Source organism: Pocillopora verrucosa, chromosome 4, assembly GCF_036669915.1.
Source record: "Pocillopora verrucosa isolate sample1 chromosome 4, ASM3666991v2, whole genome shotgun sequence".
Taxonomy (NCBI): Eukaryota; Metazoa; Cnidaria; class Anthozoa; order Scleractinia; family Pocilloporidae; genus Pocillopora; species Pocillopora verrucosa.
Genome location: NC_089315.1, coordinates 1,366,819 through 1,392,375, shown reverse-complemented (window position 1 = coordinate 1,392,375; position 25,557 = coordinate 1,366,819). Strand labels below are relative to the sequence as shown.

The 25,557-nt window shown below is 37.7% G+C and overlaps 4 protein-coding genes across 5 annotated transcripts; 2 read left to right on the top strand and 2 right to left on the bottom strand.

Annotated features, from left to right (window-relative positions):
• Positions 1-53: 53 nt before the first annotated feature.
• On the bottom strand, positions 54-2,984 carry LOC131791977 (D-inositol 3-phosphate glycosyltransferase-like). Its single transcript, XM_059109343.2, has 2 exons — positions 2,848-2,984; positions 54-1,701 (listed from the first exon to the last, which is right to left on the bottom strand). Exons 1-2 carry the CDS (start codon positions 2,861-2,863, stop codon positions 575-577), a joined length of 1,143 nt encoding a protein of 380 aa, XP_058965326.2. The 5' UTR covers positions 2,864-2,984; the 3' UTR covers positions 54-574.
• Positions 2,985-3,011: 27 nt separating this feature from the next.
• On the top strand, positions 3,012-13,552 carry LOC131792023 (uncharacterized). Of its 2 annotated transcripts, none has more exons than XM_059109394.2 (3): positions 3,012-3,146; positions 9,390-10,569; positions 11,764-13,552. In XM_059109394.2, exons 2-3 carry the CDS (start codon positions 9,411-9,413, stop codon positions 12,501-12,503), a joined length of 1,899 nt encoding a protein of 632 aa, XP_058965377.2. In that variant the 5' UTR covers positions 3,012-3,146; positions 9,390-9,410; the 3' UTR covers positions 12,504-13,552. The 2 variants fall into 2 exon arrangements, with proteins under 2 accessions (XP_058965377.2, XP_058965370.2); XM_059109387.2 differs by having other exon boundaries at positions 11,761-13,552.
• A 468-nt stretch (positions 13,553-14,020) lies between these two features.
• LOC131791994 (uncharacterized) lies at positions 14,021-19,596 on the top strand. The gene is made up of 3 exons (XM_059109355.2): positions 14,021-14,198; positions 15,171-16,286; positions 18,061-19,596. The coding sequence occupies exons 1-3, from the start codon at positions 14,180-14,182 to the stop codon at positions 18,525-18,527; spliced, it is 1,602 nt and encodes a 533-aa protein (XP_058965338.2). The 5' UTR covers positions 14,021-14,179; the 3' UTR covers positions 18,528-19,596.
• LOC131792002 (uncharacterized) lies at positions 19,570-25,536 on the bottom strand. The gene is made up of 10 exons (XM_059109367.2): positions 25,362-25,536; positions 24,867-24,956; positions 24,351-24,438; positions 23,741-23,775; positions 23,408-23,466; positions 23,148-23,168; positions 22,012-22,089; positions 21,141-21,207; positions 20,605-20,664; positions 19,570-20,303 (listed from the first exon to the last, which is right to left on the bottom strand). The coding sequence occupies exons 1-10, from the start codon at positions 25,528-25,530 to the stop codon at positions 20,212-20,214; spliced, it is 759 nt and encodes a 252-aa protein (XP_058965350.2). The 5' UTR covers positions 25,531-25,536; the 3' UTR covers positions 19,570-20,211.
• Positions 25,537-25,557: the final 21 nt, after the last annotated feature.

The following is a 25,557-nucleotide window of genomic DNA, read 5'->3' as shown; positions in this document are numbered from 1 at the left end:
GGATGTAGATGCCAGCCACTGTTAGTAACCCCAACCAAAAACAGGCTAAAGTGTTGTTTGAAGTTACATTTATTTATTCATGACACCTTGAACTGATCAAATCTCTTGTCATTTGGACTGAGTTCATATCCTAAGCTAAACCAATACTTGATAACTTGCTGAGCAAGCTCGCTTGGTCAGAAAAGTAACTATGAACATTAACAAAAACTTCCAGAGAAACCTTTTTTCTTTGCTTTAAGCTTGGCAATGTACTGATGTGTAGTGATCAAATGCATTATGCTATGCAAGTTGTTTTGAGCTAGACCAACATGCAGCTATTAAGTTTGTCTTCAATAATGAACAGTAAAAATGGTAATAATATTTTGAAAAAGCCCTATCATGGCTTTAGTTCACAACATAATTTCAGAATGTTAGACCTATGAGCTACATTGTCAGTCAACACAGAGATTTAAATTGTATGGTATCTATAATCAAATTGGGCAAAATACTGAGTCTCAAACTACCTAACTTCCAGCAAACTCTACTCCCTTTTTCTAATACGTAGTGGTAAACTTTGAGTCTGAGGAGGATGTGACTAAATCATGGTGAGCATTTTTTCAACAAGGTTTTCACACTGATCTTTCCAGTTGAATTGCCCAGTGTACTCTTTTCTTAAAGACTCTGCCTCTGCATTGCGCCCTTTTGCATCCTTTGCTTTAACTTCTTTGATCTTGTCAGCCCAGACCTGGGGATCATTGGACTCCACAACATGGTTTGCTCCTGAGGGTAACTTCTTCAGAGCTGCACCAAGGCCAATATTTCCGCTGACTAGGACAGGAAGGTCAGCAGAAATGGCTCGGACACCACTTATTCCAAAACCTTCTGTTCTGGATGGTTTTATGACAAGGTCTGCTTCACGGAGAAGATTGTTCCAATCCTCACTGCTTTTTGCAACTTTGACAGTGAGTTGGTCAGGATTAATGCCCTCCTGGAGCAAAGCTTGGGTCATCTCTGTTACATTCTCACTAGGCTTCACAACAAACATAAGGTGGATGGATGGTGTACCGGTTAGTTTGATTGCTTTAGCAGCAATGTCGCAGCCTTTGATCTTGAAATATTTGGATGAACCACTGATCAACACACGGAACACTTCACTGTCATCTTGAGGGGGTCGTACACCAACAAGGTTGAGGAAAATTCCTGGTGTCAGGTCAATGACCTCTTTCTGTATTCCACCAAGTTGGAAAGCTGATCTGTAAGCTTCTGCCACTTTGGGTCCAATTGCAACCACAATATCAGCTTGTTTGCACAATGCAAGCTGCAACTCATGCTCAGATGTATGCTCAGGTGCAAATGGCACAAGTTCCTCACTCACAGTGTGCAGAACATGAAGCCACTTGCAATTCTTGGTCTCCTTAATAATCTGTGCTTGTCGACCCACTTCATGTCCATAAGACTGCATCATCAAGACATCAATATTGAGACCATCAGGTGGATAAGCCAGCAAGTCTGCTGATGAATGCCCTGAGATATCTTTTGCATCAACAAGCTCAATGCCTAACTTCTGAGCTGCATCTCTCTGCTGCTGAGTGTTTTGAGGTACAAATCCAGTAACCTTCACTTTTGGGATGCTGGCAAGCTCAAGAAGTAACTGGCCATTCACAGCTTTGTCCCAGCCCACATTACTAGCAACCAAGGTGACATTCAGTTTCTGTGCATTTCCTGAAAGTAAAATTTTAAACAGTTACTTTAAATTATTTAATAACTATAATAATATGTTAGGTTAGGTTAAAATATTGGTGACCATATTATGACTATAACTGTAATAAAGAGATTAATTCTGCATTCTTTCCTCTTGAGCAGACATTTTGGGTGACTTATTTTGTCCAAAATTGAAAAAGGTAGGGTTTAGAAAGATAATTATAAGGTGGCATTCATAATCCATACTTCATCTAATGAGAGTTCAGTAGCTCTTGTAAGACTTAATACCTCTTTTTCTAGAGGAAAGGTAGATGTTAATCTGTAACCTTAATTTTAAGTGCAGTGAATTGATTATAATCATTCATTTAAAATAATCCCACAATTCATGGTATAGATGTGATATTAGTTTCTTGAATAGGATTTCTGATATGAACTACTTCCCCCCTTGAAGTCTTCATCCCGTCCTTCCCCAACACACACCTCTAGCTAAATAGGACAGTACACATTTACACTTTGGGAGAGGTCTGTCCGTTTAGTTTTACCATAAAATAATATTTTCCTGCCGCCATTGACACATAAAATAAAAAATCTCAGTTCTCTGGTAAAAGTTCACGAAAATCGTCTACATATATAGAGAATTCCCTTTTTTTCGCCCAGCAGTCAAGTCGAAAGACGTCTAGATCCACATGTCATGATGATCTCAAAATTTGAAATAAAAATTTATCAAATGTTTCCTACTCGCCTGTAGCATCTATTTACAGCGAGTTCAAGTATAACATTTGTCATCAATGTGCATTTCGTACGACGAACCTTCAACATTTCCTCCACTTCCGTCTTCAAAGCAAAACTGCTGACGAATCAAATTAGTGCGCACTTTCAGCTTAGCGCGCTTAGTGTATGTGCTTGTGATTTTCTCACACATAGCAGTGAAAATTTTAATTTATTGAGGATAAAAGCGGATGGTAGCAGTAACTTATCTCAATTATTAAGGGCATATATGGTTAAAAGTTGACCCATTTTGGAAGAATTTGACTAAGGCTGATTTTAGCACGCACGAGAACATAGAGAGAGCTGTGTCTGATTGCACCTCGAATCTCGCTGAACACTGTAGTACATGAACTCAGATGATTAAAATGTGCTCTTCAAGAACGAAAAGATTAGTCTCACCTGTAACACCTGACATTTTGAATCATGTGGTACTCAAGATCAAAAAGATGAGAATCGAGAGTTTTCGCGAGGGTTTTCGACTATACTCTGTTACTGGTACTGTCAAATGGTCTGACCGAGGGAGTACTGGAGACGGCTTGTTTCACTTCCTTAATTTCCGCGAAGGTGAAACCGGGGGGGTGTTTAGCAAGTTTGGTGCGATGCAGAAGCGACTCCAGATGTCGAGACAAGAATGAGAAGCGAAGGAAACCATCCCAGCTACAGCGAATCAATGACCATAAATGAATGTTACATAGCAAGTAAGTTCTACAAATTTAAATTCTCCCCGATTTGATTACCGGCAGGTTTCTAATGCAGCTAATCTGCAAAAGTTCAAAACCGAAAGAGGAAAACGCAATGGATCCCCCATTAAGAAACGAAAATGAAAGAATCGGTGTTAGTCCTATTCATCTTTTGCTCGCGTATGAGGGGATTCCAGCTGTTAGGTTCTTAACTCCTATGCAGTTTTGTTTTCGATCAATATTTAGACAATGCGCATAGTGATTACTCGATCGCTTTCAAGCCAGAAAATGTGTTATGATTGTCTTGTATGAATTCTCCAAACGAATCTGTAACGCATGAGATTTAAGCATATTTTCTCTTTCAAAGTTGTACATACATCCAGCGAATTTTTTTAAATTCTCAATTTCTCATGGTTTAAATATAGCTTTGCGAGGAAACGTTGGCAAAACCATGAGTTTTCTGATGCCATGCCTTGAGTAATTAGTGATGACATTCGATCTGCATCTGGACGCGTCATCTAGTAATCGCAGCTGCTGAGTTGATTTCAAATCCTGAAAATTAAATATAGATTGTTGTTTTCATTCTGCCTCTTGTCATGTATTAAATGTAGCACTTTCAATCGATCAAAGCCAATCAGGGATACAGTTGCTTGATCATGATAATATTCTTTATAATATTCTTTAATCAGGGCGAAGGGGTCAAGCTTCAAAATCTGTTTTTGGGAAAGACACTTTCCTATTACAGTATCTCTATCTGCTAAGCGTGTCTGTGGGTGCCATAAAACTGTAATGGGAACCTGACAAAACTGATCTTGGGAGGTTTCCTTGCAGTGGACAAGCATCCCATTAGTGAAGGAGGGCAGGAAGGGCAAAGTAGCAACAGGGGTGGATCTAGGGAAGGGGTGTAGAGGATGTGCTCCCCCCTTGCCTGAGATGACCTGTGACTGTTTTATTGGTGTTGAAGTAAAACATGAGACAAAATTAAGGAATTCTTGTGAAATACAGCAGCCGTTAAAAATTATTTGTATTCTTGGCAGTTCACATTATGTTATTATGACAGACTGATAAATTTATTAAGTAAGAACATTTTAACATTGCAGTTAGTAAGCTGATATTTAAAATAAGTTCTAAAAAAAATTTAACAAATGCATAGTCCTTTAAAACAACCATGCACAATAGTATTTAAATTATAGAATATATGTCAATAAGTATCTGATTTACTTGTTTATTAGACTTATTATACGCAAAACTAATACCTACTCTATGAAAATATAGCAACAGTGTTGTCACTTGTAACAAGTTAAACAAGAAGACCACCTTGTTGCATAATCAGCAATTCATTTGAGCTATCATCAATCCATTTCTGTCTTGTCACGTTTTGTCACAATATATATATTAATACTTGTCAATGAGTGTATATTGTCCCAACTGTAATATATGCAGAAATGCTACCAAATATATAAACTCGTGAGTTTAGTTTGATATAGAATTATTACTTTCATTTGTGTGTGTGTGTGTGTGTGTGTGTGTGTGTGTGTGTGTGTGTGTGTGAATAAAGAACTTTTGCAGAACCGAGTAGTTAACATGGTGTCAGGATTTAACAAACCCAGCTAAGACTAATGTCAACAGCGATCACCACCAGCTCTTCAAAAACATCAACCCTCTCAATCTGCAATGGCTGCATTGGAGCATTTACCGGCACCAAAAGGAAACTTCACGCCTGGCCCCAAATGTTACCAAAAGTGCTTGGATTGGGTTGAGGAATGTGAACTTCTTTTGAATGGTCCACTAGCTTTGAAGAGCAAAGCTGTGAAAGCAAATTATGTTCTCATTTGAGCAGGAAAAGCTGGAAGAACACACATTAAGTCACTGAATCTCACCATGGAAGAGAAGAGAGATCCAAGTGTGCTGTTAAAAAAGTTCATGGAGTGGACAAAGCCGAAATCCAATGCACTTGCAGCCGCATCAAACTTCCGCGGCCTGGAGCAAGGTGATCTTAGCCTTGCACAGTACATTGACAAAGCCACTATTCTGTGCAACCAGTGTGAATATCCTTCAGAAGCTCGTGATTGACTACTTCGAGATGCAATAGTTATTGGACTATGCTCCAAAGAGGCCTATTACAAATGCATTGAAAAAGGTTCAGAATTGATGCTAGAAGAGGCAATAGAAATTGCTCAGAATCAGGACACCACAGCACACCAAGTCAGTTACATGTGACCGGAATTCAAAGGCGAACCCCTACAAATGGAAGTTCATAACTCCAAGGAAACAGGCAATCAAGAGCCAGCCAGAACAGACGGCAGCCACAAAGACCAGCTTCCAATAATCAGAAACAAGGAAGGTCAAAGAGGGAAACTTGTTTCTACTGTGGAGCAAAACCATCACATCCCAAAAGTGAGTGTCCTGCAAAGAAGGCAAAGTGCTTCAAATGTTGGAAGGAAGGGCATTACGGTTCCATGTGCAAATCAAAGAGTAAAGATGCACGTGTTAATGAGTTACAAGTCTAGTCTACAACAGCTTCTGAGTGCGTGGACTGCGTACTGAATGAATACAAGCCAGTTTACTTCAAGGCACCTATTCATCACCTCAAGACAGTAACAGTGGAAAGTCTCAATCATCCAAAACCAGAACCTCGCATCCCCCCACTACAGCTCAGCCAAGAATCTTCATCACAAATCTTCCAGATTGACTGCAAGGTTGATACCGGTGCAAGTTGTAACATTCTGCCATTGTACAAGGCTAAAGCACTCTTTGGAAACAACTTGAAGTTGGGCAAACCAACTGTGAACCTCAAAGGCTACAATGACAGTCCAGTGGAAAACCTGCATTGTGTACCTTTACCATGGTAACAAGATATTCACAGTTTTGTGCGAAGTTGCAGACAGCAAAGGTCATATGATCCTAGGCAGAAAGCAAGCATTAATCATGGAATATGTCAATTTCCCTGAAATCCAGAAACCTGCTGTCCAAGCTAAAACAGATAGGTCTATCAAAAAACTCGTGGAAGAGCCTGCGAAAAACCAATGATGGTCCAGTAATTCCAAGAGTTCAGAAATGCACTGATCCAGTGGTACCGGTGATCCAAAGGAGCACTAAAGAGAAGATAACTATTAATGGAAGGACACACTCATTGCCCACAACTTAGGATTACTTACTGCAGGAACATGCCGATGAGTTTCAAGGCATAGGAACTTTGCCAGGTGGACCTTGTAGTATCCAGTTAAAGAAAGGCTACAAACCCGTTCAACACCCACCACGCCAAGTTGCAGTCAGCCTAAAACCACTCTACAAAGCAGAATTGGAGAGATTGACACAGCTTGGAGTCACTAAGTAAGGGAAGTAAGGGAGCACACCGAGTGGATTAACTCGATTGTTCCAGTTAAGAACCAAAAGGTTCCTTACAACTATGTCTTGATCCAAAGATCTCAACCGAGCGATGAAGAGGAATCAGTGGTACAGCAGGACAGTCGATGATATCTTACCAGAATTAGCAGATTTGAAGTATTTCAGCTTGCTTGACGTGAAATCAGGGTATTGGCATGTCTCTGTTGACAAAGAAAGCAGTTTCCTGACAACTTTCAATACACCCTGGGGTAAGTACCAATGGCTACGCCTACCCTTTGGGCTAAAGGTATCAGAAGATGTTTTTCAGGAAAGAATTGACAGAGTACTGAAAAGTGTACCCAAATAGTGTTGGAATCATTGACAATATCCTTTGCCACAGCAACGAAGAAACTACCCATGACATTGCAGTCATCACCCCGCTAGAAACAGCGAGAGTTAACAATCTCACTTTCAATGCAAACAAATTTGTGTTCAAGTCTCAAGATTGTGCATTCTTCAGAGGAAACCTTACCCCAGCCAGGTATAGGATGGACCCCAAAAAGGTGCAAGCCATCACAGAGATGAAACCACCAGAAAACCTTCAAGATTTGCAAAGCTTCCCAGGACTGGTAAAGTACCTAAACCAGTTCAGTCCAGCACTGGCAGGTTTAACAGCACCACTTAGAACGCTCTGTAAGAAGGATACTCTCTTTACCTGGGAAAGCTCACAACAAACAGCATATGAGGCTATCAAGAAAGAGATTACAAGTGCACCAGTGTTGGCATATTTTGATTGGGGTAAAGCTAGCACTATTCAGTCAGATGCATCCAAGAAAGGCTTAGGAGCAGTTCTTATCCAAGATGATAAGCCTGTGATCTACGCACCTAGAGCCCTCACTGAGATGGAACAATCTTACTCTAACATTGAACGAGAGCTGCTTAGTGTTGTTTTTGCTCTTGAAAGATTTCATCATTATGTGTATGGATACACAGCGACAGTGTAAACAGATCACAAGCCATTGGTCAGCGTGTGGAAGAAATCCATTGTGTGCCTTCAGAGGCTATTGCTGAGACTATCCCAGTATGACGTAAACATTGAATACCTGAAAGGGAAGGATAATGTCGTAGCTGATGCACTGTCCAGAGTGTCTCCCCAGCCAGCACCTAAAGAAGGAGAAGACGAGGAAGATTTTATCTCAGTTCACATGCTCACAGAGGAAATCCCTGCTGATTCTATGAGAGTTGGAGATTTCAGACGCGCAACTGTAGAAGACACTATTTCCGGTTCACTGATGTAAGTGGTTGCAAATGGATGGCCTGAATTAAAGAAAGATTGCCACCCACTTCTTGTAGACTACTGGAGCTACAGAGAAGAGATCAGCGCTGAGAATGGTCTACTCTTCAAAGGCCATCGACTCATAGTTCCTGAGAAATTGCGTAGCAGAGTCCTCCAAACTTTCCACGAGGGTCATTTTGGTTTTGAGAAGATGCAACTAAGAGCCCGAGAAGCAGTATTCTGGCCAGGAATAATCTCAGATTTACTACAGGCAGCACAGGGTTGTGAAGTGTGCCAGACGTTCTCAAGGAGCCAACAATGTGAGACACTGTTGCCCCGTGAAGTTCCTCAAGGACATTGGGAGAAGTTAGGAATTTATTTCTTTGAGTTTCAGTCTACTACCTACTTCCTGATAGCAGACTACTACAGAAGGTTTCCTGTGATCCGGAAAATACGCAGCACCAACACAAGTGCTACCACCGAGATTCTGAAGCAAGTGTTTAGCGAATATGGAGTGCCTCAAACTGTTATGACAGACAACGGCCCCCCATTCTCATTGAAGGAATTTGCAGCCTTTGCAAACCAATACTGCTTTGACCACATCATGTCTAGTCCTTGTTACCCACAGAGTAATGGTTTCATCAAACATATGGTGCAGACGGTCAAGCAGTGTATGAGGAAATGTGCAGCCACAGAACATGATCCAAGCTTAGCTATGTTGATCTACAGAGCCACACACCTTACTACCAGCATACCATCACCTGCAGAGCTATTGAGTGGACGAAAGTACAGAGCATTACTTCCAACCAAATCCCCTATCCAGAATCCTCATTACCAGGTTGTCCAAGAGCAAATGGTGAAAGACAAGATCAAAATGTGCAAACACTACAAAAAAACTGCAAGGGATCTACCTTCACTGCCACAGAATCAGAGAGTGTACATACAAGTTCACCCCCAGTGTAACCAATGGGTTCCAGCAACCATTACCAAAACACCAGTAGCATCTCAACCGAGATTGTACAGTGTTGAAACTACTAAGGGAGCCCAGTTAGTGAGGAATCGTTGCTTTATTCGTCCAGCACAAGAGATTGCTCCCATACCTGCTCAAAGTATGAAGCGTGGCAGCAGCAGTAACAGCAAATGACCAAGACATGTGATTACAAGACCTAAAAGACTTATAGAGACAATTTAATTAGTTTCAGCATTTCAGTTAAAGCCTAAGTTTTTTTTTTAGTAGAGGGGAGATGTTGCATAATCAGCAATTCATTTGAGCTATCATTAATCCTATTCATTCCGCCATTCACGTCTTGTCACGTTTTGTCGCAGTGTAAGTACTTGTCAATGAGGGTATATTGTCCCAACCGTAATATGTGCAGAAATGCTACCAAATATATAAACTCGTGAGTTTAGTTCAATATAGGATTATTACTTTCATTTGTGTGTGTATGAATAAAGAACTTTTGCAGAACCAAGTAGTTAACACACCTAGTCATAAACCTTCTTCTTCCTTGCTTGCTTTTGAAATTTATTTCAGTCACCCATCAGTCATGTCATTCTTTAGTAAGAGCAAATACTCTTAGTTATACCTGACTCTAGATGACACAGTTGAGTTTGAATTTTCAAATAAAATTTAGTTTTCTTTCCTCCTTTTTCCACAGTTGGCTTCTCAGCAGTAAAATATGGAGAAATGTAGATTAAACATAACCTTGGCCACTGGTGCAGTTGGATGGAACACATTGGTGAACAACCAGTTACTTATTGAACTTGCAAAAAATTCAAAAGTGAAAGTGACTGGACTTGTGCCAAGAAGCACCCAGGAACAGAAAGAACAGGCCAAGAAGTTAAATGTTGAACTTGTTGATGGCCAAGAACTAGATGGTTTTTCTTCAATGGAACTCCTGTCTTTCCCACCAGATGATCTTGAAATTGATGTTTTGTTCATGCACTCATATGGGCTTCATGAGGGAAAACATGCACAGAACATAAGAACAGCTAAGAAATGTAAATGGTTTCACATCATCCATACCATTGGCGAAGAACTTGCTAAATATATGGATAACAAATGTGAGCAGGAGTCAGAGCACCAGCTACAGCTTAAACTGAGTCGGAAAGCAGACTGTGTAATTGCAATTGGTCCCAAAGTAGCAGACACCTTCAGATCTGAACTGTGTCATTGTGGAAAGAGCAATGATGTCATTGATTTAACTCCAGGGATCATGAAGGAATTGGTAGGTGTGCGAGCATTCCAACAACGTGGAGAAATCTTCCGCATCTTGATCAGTGCAACATGGTTTGCAAAGTATTACAAAGTAAAGGGGCTGGATATTGCAGCCAAGGCCATGACGTTCTTGAAAGAGGTATCATGCCATCTGATCTATATTGTCAACAAAGATGAAGATACTGAAGACCTCAAGAACCAACTCCTTCAGGAAGGGATTGAGCTGAACCAGCTTACTGTGCGACGTTTGCAAAGTTCTAACTTGGAAAATTGGAAGAGTCAGCTGTGTCAAGTCAATCTTATCATTATGCCAGCACGAACAGAGGGCTTCGGCACAACCAACCTCCGTGCTATTTCTGCTGACCTCCCAGTACTTGTCAGCCAGAATTGTGGTTTTGGAATGGCTCTGAAGAAATTACCCTCTGGAGAAGAACATGTCATTAAATCAAATAAACCTGAAGTTTGGGCAGAGAGGATAAAAGAAGTCCTAGAAAAAAGGCCAGAAGATCTGATGTCAGAAGCGAAGAAGCTTCGCAAAGAGTATGAGGAAAAATACAACTGGGAGAAGCAATGTGAAGATCTTGTTGACAGAATGCTTACAATGTTTCCAAGCAAACAAGGTGTGTTTGATTTATCACAGATTCACAGAGTGCTTGTCCACGCTAAGAGAAGGTTCACTTTGAGAGCTAGCTCTAATGGTATAGCAAAATTTAATGTTGGTGAATTGTTGATTTACCTGAATTTACTCCCACTCCAGGTTTTTTTTTTCTCTGAAGAGTTATAGTATCACAAATTTTTTTCTGCATTGTACAAGAGGTAATTTCAATGGCATCATATATCATTCAATAAAATACCTATGAATGCCTTGAGTTACAACTGTTGAGTGAGTCTCAACTATTACAAATTAAATACAAAATTTCTGCAAAAAGTTGTTCTTATTTTTTCTTATATTTTGAAAAAGGGAAACCAAAGCTCTGCTCTTGATACTTTTAACTCAAACTGCCTTTCACTAGCATTGTGTTTACATCTTTTGTCCTTAATGTAGTCCCTTTATTGGGAGACGCAGTGGCCAGAGGTCTGTGTTCAAGATCAGGCAGGTCAATGTGTTGTGTTCTTGGGCAAGACACTTTTAGCCTCTCTCCACCCAGGAGTATGAATGGGTACCACCTAATTTTCAGGGAAGCCTGAAGAAATGCAGGGGTGGGTAACCTTGTGATGGACAGTGGAGCATTCTATCCAGGGGGAGTGGTAATACCCCTATTTGCATCATGATACATTGAGACCTGGATAAACTCTAGCTGGGTGGGCCACTAGGGTTATGTACAGTCACTCTACCCTTACTTTTACTCTCTTTATGTAACAAATAGAGAAGCCTTGACTGTGCTCTGTTCTGTTGTAAAGCAGGAAAGAAGCAGTTAGAGCATGAAAGAAGTGTAGGGAGGAACACAAGACATAGTTGAGTGTGTCTCTCCACTTCCTGAGTGCTCAGCTTGAGTGCTCAGCTCTGTGTTTTGTACTCTGGTAGATTATAATGTGGCTTGGGTTCAATTTTCGAACTTGGTGTCTATCAAATGTGGGTTCATTTTGTTATTGGTTTTTGTCCTTGCTCAAGAATTTTTCACAGGGAACTCTACTTTTGTTTTCCTCTCTCCACACAAAAAAAAAAGATTAACACTCCAACTCCCAATTTAACATGGAAACAGTGAGCAAAGAAATACTTTGTGGTTTTTTTATTTGTGTATGTTTTGATATATATTTTTCATTGTTTTTAGCAACTTGATTAAAAGAATGTCTTTTCTTTCTCTCTTCAGAAGATTTCAAACAATGTGTTGAGCACGGTGAAGAGTCTGACCAAGCAAGGGGAGGGGATCCAGAAGTCCAGCAATGTGAAACCAAGGTAATGGTATATGAGGAGAGAATGCCTGAAAATGGTAACCTTGGAAGCCCAGAGCTGAGGCTTGCAGGAAAAAAGAAAATCAACCAAAGTGAGAGAAAAGCTAACAAGGAGATGGTTGATGTTCTCCAGAGCAGGACTCAGGAACTGAGCCTTGTAACAAGAGAGTCTGAAAGTAAGAGCATGGACTACAAGGAAAAGGTTGAAATTGTCCAGGAGAGGACTCAGGAGGTGGGCCATGCAGCAGCAAAGGAGGTCAAGGAAAATGGAAGTGGATTTGATCAGGCAGATGGTGCCGCAGCAACATTAGATAGTGTTAATGATAGTAAATCAAACAGGAATCAGACAGGAAAGCCTGTCAAAGCTCAAGACATTCCTTATTCTATTTTGAGTAAAATCTGCATGAAACTTAACATAAAGAATGACTTGTCTTTTAAAGATTTTCGCCTGCTTGGAGAAAAAATGGGATTTGATAAAGATTTGACAAAAGTTTTAGAACAGAAAAGTAATCCTACTTATGAACTTCTTCAAATGTGGCATTCAAATCCTGAATCAACTGTGGAAAATCTTTTAATGATACTCAAAGATGATGAAATGGAGAGATGGGATGTTGCAACCATTCTGGAAGACTGGTTGGAAAAAAAAGGGATTAAGAATTAGTTAGAAATAATGAAGAGTGTATAATATTAGGGTGGTTTGGCAGGAGGAGACAAATGTTTTCAGTGTTAACTACAGTTGATACACTGCACTGATAGATGAGGTGCTGAAATATTTTCAGTGGCAGAACAAGCATGTGAAGGGTGTTTCCTGCAATTAAATTGTGAGATTTAATCAGCAAATGTAAAAATGTTAGCATAAAAAGTACAAAGGTAGGAAATATTATAGGAGTATAACTGTTGTAGTAGTGGAGGAGTTGAAAAAGACTGATAAACTGTTTTAAAAAACTTTTAGTTTTTGAATTTGGAATTTTAGTCTTTTTTGCATTAGTCATCAATCTTAGGTTGACAATATTAGCACAAATAAAAGTTTTTGTGAATCACAAGTCACAGAAATTGATAAGCACAACTGTGTAGCAATCATAGCCAAAGCTGTTTATTTTTCTAAATTAGATGGCTTTTTAGCTCAGTGTTCTCCACAGATTTTGAAGAAGTCTGCTGTGATGGTAAAGTAACCAGAGCTTCCAAATCAAGTGCAAATTCAAGCTACGCTCGAAATTGTCTTACAAAAAAAAAAAAGGGAATTGTTTTCTGTGGCTTTGTCAAACGAAAGTAGCGGGCGCTTGAGACGTGAGTATCCGGCAAAAACGCCGGCTGCCAGGGCTTGTGGAGAACACTGTAAGCATTTATATATAGACTAAGTAAGTACTGTAAGAAAGTGGTTCATAAGCAGAGGGTATCCATGTAATGGCCTCTCACCTGGTACTAACTTAAAAATAAATATCTGTGATTGAAAGATTAAAATAATAATAATTCAAAATAGATAGGTTATAATAATAATAACTCAAAATAGATATTTGACATTGAAACTGGGAGAAAAGAAATGTGATACCACTTAAAGTAGTGTCACAAAGAGAAGAAGTCTTTGGTTTGAAGGTTTCTTTTTTATGTTTAAGTGTAACTTTACTTATGTTTTATTTAAGAAAAGGTGATCTTTTGTGAAAATGTCACATTTACAATAAGCTTTTTGTAAATAAAGTTTCACACATTGTATCTGTGAAGTTTTGGTTGTGGTTAACATATACTTCCAGTTTAAAAACACAATGAAATTTTAATGAACAAACTCTTGGATCCTCAGTCAGTCTTCTTGGGTTATTTCCTTTGTTCCGGTTGTCCACCTTGATTAATTTGCGTTGGGTTTAATACAACTCAAAAGAAACTGGTGCCATAAGCCACTAACCATCATCAAACCTTGGTTATGAATTACCACTAAGAAGGGGTGGGTAGGGAGTGCACACCTACATGCTATAAAGGGCTTTGCTACGGAACTCGTGTCCGCATCTTATTCACAGTACATACCTTTTTCAGGGGCGCGAATGAGACAGCTGAAAACAGCTAGAAATACAATATCAAAGAGGTTTTATCCCTAACAGAAGTCAGAATCTCTCTTAAAATATGTTTTGAGGACACTATGTGTAGCGTTATATGAATGATTTTCACAAATTTCGGCAATTTCGCGGGTCACTAACTCGTTCGGACCCTAATTGCTACATGTGGGCCCACTCTTTTCAAGGGATTACTTTTTGTAGACGTAGGCAGACATCTATATAGACATCTATTAGATGAAGTCTTCGAGGAAATGATAAATGGATTATAACTTTGTACACGCGATCTCTCGATATGGCGAGTGGAAACTCAGGTAAGTTAGAGGCCTCTGTCATTCATCTAAATAGGGATGTTATTCTGTAATTAACACTAAAATGAGCTTTGAAAGTTACCAGCAGACGCCCAACTCCGTTAAAATGTTTAAATAGTTCACTTTAAGATGCGAAAGTTTACTATAGGTAGTGTATGGCAATATTACGAAACAAAAAAATTAAATTCGATTTGGCTATCATATAAATTTTGAACCAACTTACAAACTGTATGACTTGGCAATTTGGTGACTGGATTCATTTGCATTGCGGAATTAAGTTTTATTCTAATATATCCTCGGGACTTGAGATAGATATTAGGGGCATGTCAGTTGTTGAAACATTCGAGAAATTATCTTGAAAGACTCTTTGTTCTGAGCAAACCGGAAATGCTTATAGTCAATTACGGCAATAACATAAGGTAAAATTTCCGCACAGCCCCATACTATTGTAAAACAATTCTGTTTTCCCAATGGCAATGTGTTGTTTTTGTCATTGTTTCCTCTATCCAAAAACTGAATGCATAATGTAGTATGGGGCTATGCAGAAATTTTACTCTTGAACTTGCACATTACGAAACAACGTGAACATAATGCAATTACATGTAGACCCAAATAGCCATATCTATTTTCTTCCATCATGTATTTGTGAACTTATCACGATGGAGAGGTTAAAATAACTTGGTTTGAAATTTTAAAAATGTTGTCTAGGTACAACTAATTTTAAGTTATCTTAAACATTAAAATTTAATTCCATTTGAAAGAAAGGTATTGGTTGGAGTAATTATGATACTGTAAGATCTCTGTGGTTGATTTAACAAATGCAATCACCTTTTTTGTGGGGGGTAAATATGTTTGTTGGGAGTGGGGTTTCAGTGATTTCTAAAAAGTTTTTTTAAATGAGATGAACTACAGGTTTTAAGATAATCTTAGTTTAGTTTACTTGTTATTTCATATTATTTTTTGTCTAAATTGCAGTTTCAAAACTGAATGTTACTTTGGCATCAGATGTTGATGGCTGGAACAAAACTGTCAATGGACAGTTAGTAATTGAATTGGGAAGAAATGACAGGCTCTGTGTGACTGGTTTTGTGCCAAAGAACACACAACAACAGCGAGAACATGCCAGAAGTCTAAACATTCAACTTGTTGAATCTAAGGACCATGATGGATTTTCATCAGCAGAGCTACTGTGTTTTCCTCCAGATAATCTTAATATTGATGTTCTGTTCATACATTCTCATGGAACTAATTTGGGTCGACAAGCTCAAGCCATAAAAGATTTGAAGAAATGCAAATGGGTTCAGGTTGTGCATTCGTTTCATGAAGAATGTCATACAGCTAGGTATGAAAATGAACTGCAAAGGAAAATGTGTGAAAAGGCTGATGCTGTTATTGCAATTGGTTCAAAGACTGCAGAATCATGTAGACGAGCACTGCGTTATTCCTTAAAACAGGAAAATGTCATCAACCTCACACCAGGTGTTTGTGAAGACCTTATTGGTGTGCGCCGGGTTTATGAGGATTTGGCAACCTTCCATGTGCTAATAAGTGGATCTTTGAGTCATTTTAGCATCAAAGGATGTGATGTTGCAGCGAAAGCAATCAAATTATTGAATACACCATCTTATCATCTGACTGTTGTTGTGAAGTCACATGATGAGACTGCTGGCATTACAAAGGCTTTGCTTAATGAGGGGATCAATTCACAACAACTGGATGTGTGTGTTGCTGGAAGCCGTGAAGAGTGGCGAAAATTGATGTGTAAAGTGGATCTTGCCATTAAACCTTCAAGAAATGAAGGATTTGGAATGAGTGGTCTTCTTGCCATTTCTGCAGACTTACCTGTGCTGATCAGTGAACACTGTGGACTTGGCATGGTTCTAAAGACTGTGTTATTTGGAAATTCACACGTGGTGGACTCAGTCAAACCAGAGGTTTGGGCTGACAGGATACAGCAAGTCAGAGATAAAGACCCAGAACTTCGCCGCGAAGAAGCAAAGCAACTGAGGGATGGTTACACACAGAAGTTCAACTGGAAGAATCAATGTGAGAAAGTAGTGGAGACTCTTTGTAAACTTGGCCAAAAGATTGGTATGCATGATTCAAATGTAACAGTAACAGTGACATTTGTTAATTATTAAGTTTTAAGGATTTACCAACAATATGGCATTAAAATCTCTCTAGTTTTCAGCCCTTTTGTGTCAAGTAAGAGCAAATTATCCTCGGCCACCAACTTTTCATTTTTCAATGGCTCTTTATGATTTCATAGTATCTCAACAGTATCATGTACCATGATAAGTTCTTGATTGTTGTTATTGTGGTGGAGAGAAGACTTGCTCTTTTTTTTTAACCCTTTTCGCCCCAACATCAGTATGCATATTCTCCCTAACATCAGTATGTATATTCTCCCTAACATCAGTATGTATATTCTCCCTAACATCAGTATGTATATTCTCCCTAACATCAGTATGTATATTCTCCCTAACATCAGTATGCATATTCTCCCTAACATCAGTATGTATATTCTCCCTAACATCAGTATGCATATTCTCCCTTACATCAGTATGCATATTCTCCCTAACATCAGTATGCATATTCTTCCTAACATCAGTATGTATATTCTCCCTAACATCAGTATGCATATTCTCCCTAACATCAGTATGCATATTCTCCCTAACATCAGTATGTATATTCTCCCTTACATCAGTATGCATATTCTCCCTTACATCAGTATGTATATTCTCCCTAACATCAGTATGCATATTCTCCCTAACATCAGTATGCATATTCTCCCTAACATTAGTATGTATATTCTCCCTAACATCAGTATGCATATTCTCCCTAACATCAGTATGCATATTCTCCCTAACATCAGTATGCATATTCTCCCTAACATCAGTATGTATATTCTCCCTTACATCAGTATGCATATTCTCCCTTACATCAGTATGTATATTCTCCCTAACATCAGTATGCATATTCTCCCTAACATCAGTATGCATATTCTCCCTAACATTAGTATGTATATTCTCCCTAACATCAGTATGCATATTCTCCCTAACATCAGTATGCATATTCCCCCTTACATCAGTATGCATATTCTCCCTAACATCAGTATGCATATTCTCCCTAACTCAGTATGCATATTCTCCCTAACATCAGTATGCATATTCTCCCTAACATCAGTATGCATATTCTCCCTAACATCAGTATGCATATTCTCCCTAACATCAGTATGCATATTCTCCCTAACATCAGTATGCATATTCTCCCTAACATCAGTATGCATATTCTCCCTAACATCAGTATGCATATTCTCCCTAACATCAGTATGCTTATTCTTCCTACTCAGTTCTCTAAGATTCCTATATATGCTGACAAAGAGAATTTGTTTAATCAATCAAGGGTTTCTTATGTTGGTGATCTTTTCTTTTGACATGATCAAGGAGTGATATTGTTAGGAGAGTTTAGATGCTAATCACCCTTAGTGGTTACAGGGTTAACTGGAATGAAAGGGTTAATTACATTACATTCATAGCCATTTTTCTGCCACAGAGCCTGGAAAGTCCTAGTAGTTTATCAGTTATGAAATACTGTTCTTTTTTTATGTGATTGCTGTGTCTTCAGTCAAGATTGCTATATCAATAGTATTTAGATTTTGGAATTATTAAATATATTGGGAAACAAAATATAACAAGCTGGTGTTTTGAGCCAACACCTAGCATTTTGATTTTTAAGGCCCTGGAGGTTACTTGGACATAGAACATACATTTACCTAATGTTTCAAACTACATGCTACATTGCACTCTGTTTACATGTTATTGTAGAATTTTTGTCATTTTATGTATTATTTCTCCTGTTACAGAGGGACCTACAGAAAAGCAGGACCAAGAGGAGGCAGTAATGAAACTTACTAAAACAGTTGAAAAGACCAACTTATCTGATGAAAGCTCTACCAGAGAGGAAAAAGACACTAAGATGAAACAGGATGTGGTAGATGCTGGAAGAAGCCTGGCAAATGAATGGCTGTCAATGAGTGTCAGAAACTTACCTCTACCAGTATATTCGAGAGTCTGTTTGTCACTGAATGTCCTGAGAGATGTGCGATGGGATGACTTTCGAATGCTGGGTGAGAAAGTTGGGCTCTCTAGAGATGAGATTGACTTTGTACAACAGCAGAGAAACCCCACTGATGAAATTCTGAAAATATGGTCATCAAATCCCCATGAGGCAACAGTGGCAAAATTGATTGAACTTTTGAAACACAAAGATTTTAGAAGAATGGATGTGGCACAAATACTTGAAGAATGGGTTTCTTCACAAGAGAGATGAATGAGAAGTACAATAATTAATAGTTAGCATTTTTAGAAATTCTTTCACTGTAGAAATGCTCTAAAATCACAATAACAGCATTTATGAGTTGTTACTTCAAAGGGACTTAAAGCTTTTAGATGGACATTTTTTTGTTTATTTTGTTTTTATCTTCCTTAATCTTTAATTAAGATGTTCTTATAATGGCTGACTGTTAATAAAGTACAACATATTGGCACCTCAGTTTTGTTAAGCTTGTGGCTATGTCATGTCCCTTACGCATTTAAAACCAAATAAAATTTATAAATAGTTGTATTAATATAATATGAAGCAATATTTTAGTTGTTTTGTTGGATTTCTAGGAAAAAATGTTACCCAACACTTTAGCAAACAAGTGAGGTGACAAAATTCCCTACTGTCAGAGAATCAACGATTTTTTCTTTTCCTTTTGGTTCACAGTAAACATCAATGTTTGACTGGGAATGTCAATGAATCAGATGTGGAACTTTCCATGTTTCTTACATAAGGGCAATGCAAACATTATTTGTCATGGTGTTTTAAAGGAAACAATAATTTTTATTGCATTATAAATTATGTATCTTATGAGTTTGGTACTGATGGACCAAACTCGTTTTAAATGTATTAAACATTTCAAGGAAATTTTGCCCTTATTTAACCCAAGCTTTCTTATACTATTAATTGAAACTGTATCAATAAAAAATATCAGTCAAAAAGTTGTGACAAAATTCTATGTTTACTCCAGGAGAACATGATTGGCAACACAGAATGCTTTGTTTATTATGGTCACTAATTTTGACAGTAAAATGTATCATTATGCTCTGTAATTTAGTATTATCAAGTGAGTTGATAATGTAAATTGGCCACTCTTAAGAGTTTAAAAGCTGATGTTTCAAGTGTTAACCCTTTGTTGGAGCAATTGGAGGAATTGTGGATTGTGTATGTTTATGAGCAAAAAGTGGAGCTGCGCTATTGGTGGGAATACAGTGACAACAAAACTATGTATCATTATACTCTAATCACTCTGAAACGTGTACAAAATATTTTGTAATAAATATTCAGTAAACACATAGTTCCAGGCAGTTATTGATGTCCATCAGCATATATTGGTTACTTTAACACTAAGAAGACATATTCTCCTACGGTTTACATAAAAGTTCACACGCAAGAAGAAAAAAGCAAGTGTAAGAGATGCCTTTGAATGGTTTCTGCATAACTTACAATCTCTTTAATAGCAAAACAAATCCCACCACAGGCACCTCAAGCTCCAGCTGTGAGATGATCATCTTGCATAATAAGAGTTATGGTGAAAATATGAGGTATAGGAATATTTATGACCACTCTTAAGAATAAAAAATATAGTCAAATTCTCAACAAAAATACTTCACCTTACTTTCACAGTACATTGCTTCTTTTGTGACCGCTTACTTTGTTGCAATGAGGCCATTTTAGAAAGTTATCCAATTCTAGGTTAGAGTAGTAAACCTAGAAATGAATAACTCACTAAAATGGCTTCTTTTCAACATAGTAAGCAGTCAGACAGCGAGCAATGCACCATGGAAGTTCTTTGCCAAAATTTTTGTCACAATGAATTACTGTCTAGGAATGGCAGTTTAAATTGCACACAGAGCTAGCATTAGTCATTCATCTCATTACTCATTTCTTTGGTTATTTTTAAGCTTTATTTCTATTTTCTGTTTTTAAACATAGATGGTACTCCAACAGGTTGAAAGACTCGCAGTGGATCCCTTGGGCCTGGTATCATGTAAGGAATCAAGCCTGTCAAAAAATTGCACAAGTAGAGTTATATACACCATGACAGGGGCAAGTAGACTGCAATAGATGGAGCACTTTGCAACTAACCAACTGCAAAGTGTAGTGCCCAACGGATTGATGTAGAAAGTTAGGATCAGTGGAAAGGTCTTAGAATTGTCTATACTGTATTCTATTCTCTCTTACATCACCACAACCTTTTGTGCTCCTGTGCACTCCTCCTTGAGTTCTCTAGGCCACATTCACAAAAAGGCAACAATACATCTTAAACTGATAAAATTCCACAAAAAAAATCCCAACAGCATACCTTTGTCTCGAGCTTCAATTATTGCCTTTGTTAAAAGTTTGTGCTGTTTTTGGCAAACACCTGTAACAAAAAGAGCAGAAAAAATTAATGCAATTGAAAACTCCCCCTCAATATTTTAAGGAAAACAATTGGGTAAATAAACAAATGATCCAAGCACAGCAAAAAAAAAAAAAAAAAAAAGCTGTATAACTGGGTTTTCCATAATTTTTCCCATGAGCAGCTGCCAATGGTGTAATAGCCAGCTGTGCCATTGGGTGAAATCAAAACAAGAGAACTTGCTTGAAGGCTAAACAGACAGCAGTCGGAGGTCTTATGGGCAGCAGTTGACTGCCACTAAGTGCCTTTTATTGAGACTCCTGGGTAGCAAGTGCTCACACTAACCAAGATGCAAATTAAAAGGTAGGCACATGATTAAATTACTCGAGTTGGTTATGATAGCCTCAAAGAAATGAAAAAGAGAAGGGTTACTATGTGTAGTGCTATATTTGTCCTTACTAAAATAACTTCACCAATCCTTTTGTAGAAAGCACTATCACCTGTTTTGATTGTTTCAAGAATCTTTTCTGTGTGAGGGCAGATGAACTGCGACAATAAACCCACATCCTGAAAATCAAATTTAGTGCAATCTTTAAGCTGTTGAAGTTTCTGAAAACAATTTCTAATGTTGTGCATTTTCTATACTTCTACAAAATTTTTTTTCTTCACTTGCCACCAACCACTGTGCCAGGCTAATGTGTCAGTCAATTTCGAGCATCAACCTCTCCAGTTTTCCCACACATTTGAACTTTTATAGATTAGCTCATTCAAATTCCTGCCAGCCAGGAAAAATGCCTGTGACTTCCCTGGAGGGAGGAAATTGCAACAACCTGAAATTCATTGCAAGCTCAGCCATAATTCCACGTTAAGAAAAATCTAGGGTGACTCAATTGGCACAGTTTGTAGATCGACTAGTGACCACTGACTACATAGCACAACTTGAAATCTAACAAGTACATGATTGCCAAAGACGGAGACTACTCCCCACAAAATATTGCATGACCTATTCCTAGGCACCAGCAAAGTGTGAGAGTATACATCTTCCACTACCTTTGTTTCACTCAGTCAGAGAAGGAAAGAAGGATGACACACTTCAAGCATTACCATGCCTAACTTGTCCATGCCCCATGGGTACAGTGGAGAACCATAACTGTTACATATTTATAACCAAAACCACTCATAAAATACCCTGACATTGGGCCAATTTGACAGGTCACATGACCAAAGATACAAAAAAGACCCCAGCCACCAGCTGTATATTATGATAATTTTACTGAATATGACAAAATTAACAAACCAGTTAAGTAAAATGGTATTGTTTCTACAAACACAAGTAGCTGTTAACAAGTTATTACTTTTTTAATCACTCACTGTATAAACCAGCTCATAATTTCTCTCTGCTTTAAGTTGACATATGGGACAGGGATTGCTGCATACTTTGGTACCAGCCTGAAAAAGAAATAGGTTGTTGCGTTCTACAAAATTCATGACTCATCACTGGTTGTTAATAGTGATGGCAACAAATATTTGGATATTCCTTTTAGGTATCTATAGAGCAATAATACTCAGCTAAAATGCTATTGATAATAATGAGCAACTATTCACCAAAGCAGAGGTAGCTGGTAGTGGATATTTATTAATGCCGGAAGTGGCAAGATAAATACCCACCACTAAACCACCTAAAATGAGGTAAATGGTTGTTTTATTACAGTAAAAAAAAGTATCACTCCTACTGAAAAATATGAAAGTGTGCTTCCACACAGTGTAAACAACTTGGTCCATGAAAGCAACATCATTCATCCATGATATTATGCTTATTTTCAACCTTGCAATCCTTTATATATTTAAAACTACTATATTAACTATTCTAGGCTTAATCATCATAAAAACTCTTTTTCTATCATTGAGGCTAAAATTTGGAACAGTATTCCCGAAAGCTATCGAAGTCTGCCGAAGCACATATTCATTATATATTCATTCCCTCTTTTGTCAAATAATGTATGCAAAATCAAGTAATTCGCATAATTCGTGTTTTTGTAATTCGTGTTGTATGTCCTTAACACCGCCTGCCTAGATTAGCTCGCTATTTGCAGGAGGTGATTATTGTACAAAGATTTTCCTGCAAACTTAATAAACTTGAAACGTGAAACTTGAAACTTAAAGAAATACAAATTACTATTCTAGAACCCAATGGGAAAACTTTGCAATTATTCCTCAGTGGCTGCCTGTATATATTTAGACTTAACAACAGCCAAAGGTTCATAGTGCAGTCCAATCACATTACACAAATCCCAATTTTGTTGCAAGATTAATATAACAGAGGTCAGATTGACCTGGTGGTAAATACTTGACTGTGTACAGCCACTACCCTGCCCTAAAACAAAACACCTTTTTTAAAATTGTTTTCAGAAGGCTAGGGGAAGCTGTACACTGGCTTTTCAAAGCAACAGGATATTTCTAAAGCAGGCTCTCATGTGTACCTAACCAAAATTTAAATAAAAACTTACAAAGCAGTTCCGTCGCGTTTTCTGTCAAAGAAACAAAACACAAAAGGCAAATTTAGCAATTAGACTAGGAGTGCAGCAACATATCAAAACATAAAGCTTTCCAAGGGAAAAAATTCCACAAAATTAAGTCCCACAATTGGCAGGTAAGCTTGTTGTATTGACTCAGCAACAAAATCACACAAAATGCATCACCTTCTTGTCTGTAGACTTCACAAATACTTAATTAAAGAATGACTTTATAATTAGAGAAAGAACTTTACCTGGGGTGGAAACTGGCCTTTAAAATTTCTTTGGAAATTTGTCCAGATTGGTTTTCCTCCTTGAGCAAAAATGAAATGAGTAAAACAAAAACTTATCAAACAATTAATATATTGTATATTTTTAGCTACTTTAAATCAGAGCTTCCCAAGTTCTATCATTATCACAGTGAGAATGGTAAAGTATCATTAAAATTAAAAATTAATCTTGTTTCTGACAAGTTGATACTAGACCACAATAATAAAAGAGGAGATAGTCACAACATGCTCAGCCAACTCAGCAACTGTGGTGTTGTAGGAATAATAGAACATAGATTAACAGCAAATGAGAATTACTGGGCCAGAAAACTTGAAAATGTTCCAGAGTCAATCTACAAGATATAAAACAAAATTTTACTTATTTTGATTATTTGCTATTTATTTACATATTGGTATAGGTTATTGCTTTCTGCTTTATTCAAAAATTAATAATGCAAAGATCCTTTGCAAGTTAGAACAAATGACAAAGAACTTACCCTGGCAACATTTCCTTCAGAAATTTTTTTATGGTGGGCAATTTACACTATCAACTCAGTTCAGAAAGCCAAACTATCTTAAGTTGCAATAATCCCCACCGATACAGCACCAAAGTTTCTTTAGAACTTAACCCCCTTTATTCATTAGCTTGAAACCATTGATAATGATTTAGACTTTGATTTAACCCTTAGACTACTAACAGTGACTAGCATCTAATTTCTCCTTACAATTAAGTCCTGAATCAAACATTGGGGTCACAACAATAAAGGAAATGATGACTAAGCACAATCTCCTTGTTGACCTCATAGGAGATGTTTAGAGAACATTATGGAGAATTTGCATATTAATAAAAGGGTGTAGAGGGTTTTGATTAGCTTCTACATGTATACTGTAAATTAAAAAAAAAACACACACACACAGAGACACATACTTATCAGTAGAATCTGGATCAATGATTCCTCCTTCAATTTTTCCAACTAGATAATTACGCATTGCTGAAGACATCCATTGCTCTTTTCCTGTGAAGAAATTAAAAAGAAAAAAAAGACAACAAAATAAACAAGAATACTTTAATGTCACATCCAATTGACCATAGGTTTTAAACTGGGTTTACAAACCTTTGGAATTCCATCAAACAAATAAAGATTTACAAGAAGAGATGTCTGTGCTGACAGATCAGCCCCTTCATCTTGACTGAAACTGTAAATATGTATGCTGAACCCTTTAACTTCCTCATCAAATTTGTAATTCTCCCTACTGTCAACTGTACAATTCTTATAATGTTAGTTCAGAGAATTTAATATGAGATCAACTAATTATTTCCAAATTGATGTTTTTCTTAATTCTTATTACTTATCTGTTTGATATTGTATTGATATTGTAAGGAGAAATTCTGTCTTGATCACTCACGGGAGTTAAAGGGTTAAGTTAAAAGACAAACAGTTACCATATTGCACACTTCTAAGGAGTTCTGCTGTAATGGGAGTGATGACTCTGTGGGCTTTAATATTTTTCTTGTCACTTGAATGAGTAATTCCTATAAAATATTGTGGGTACATTAAATTTTATGAATAAAGATCCATGTTCCCTCACAAAGAAATCCCTTGATATCTTATTAATATGAATCGCACAGACAGTCTATTTCAAAGTGCTTAGTGACCAAATTCTACAATGAATTCCCTTGTAAGTAAAACTGGCGATGATTAAGCGAGTGTATTGCCAATAATCATGTACATACATGCAGAAGGTACATTCATTAAATAAATAGAACCCAAAAAGTACTTATACTGCATTTAAATCCCCAGCAAGCATGGTCCCTGGAAAAAATTTTTCCGAAAAAAAAGATGTAAAAAAATTACGAGCGATTTTTTATTATCAGGCTAACGTAAAAAATTCAAAGACTGCTAAGTTGTTAAGGAAGGGGTTGCACATGACATATTACCTCTGGCCCAAGAACGTCGCACGAGCCATGATTGATCCCTTGGGCGATAGTTATATAACGATCTATCTCTGAAACAGAAACTAGAAAATCTTTGTGGAATTTTACGTCCAAAATCACACAATGAATTCATAGCAAGATTCTTCGGTAATACTCGAGGGAAGGCCGCCATATTGAACTTTTTCAATCTGACCCAGTC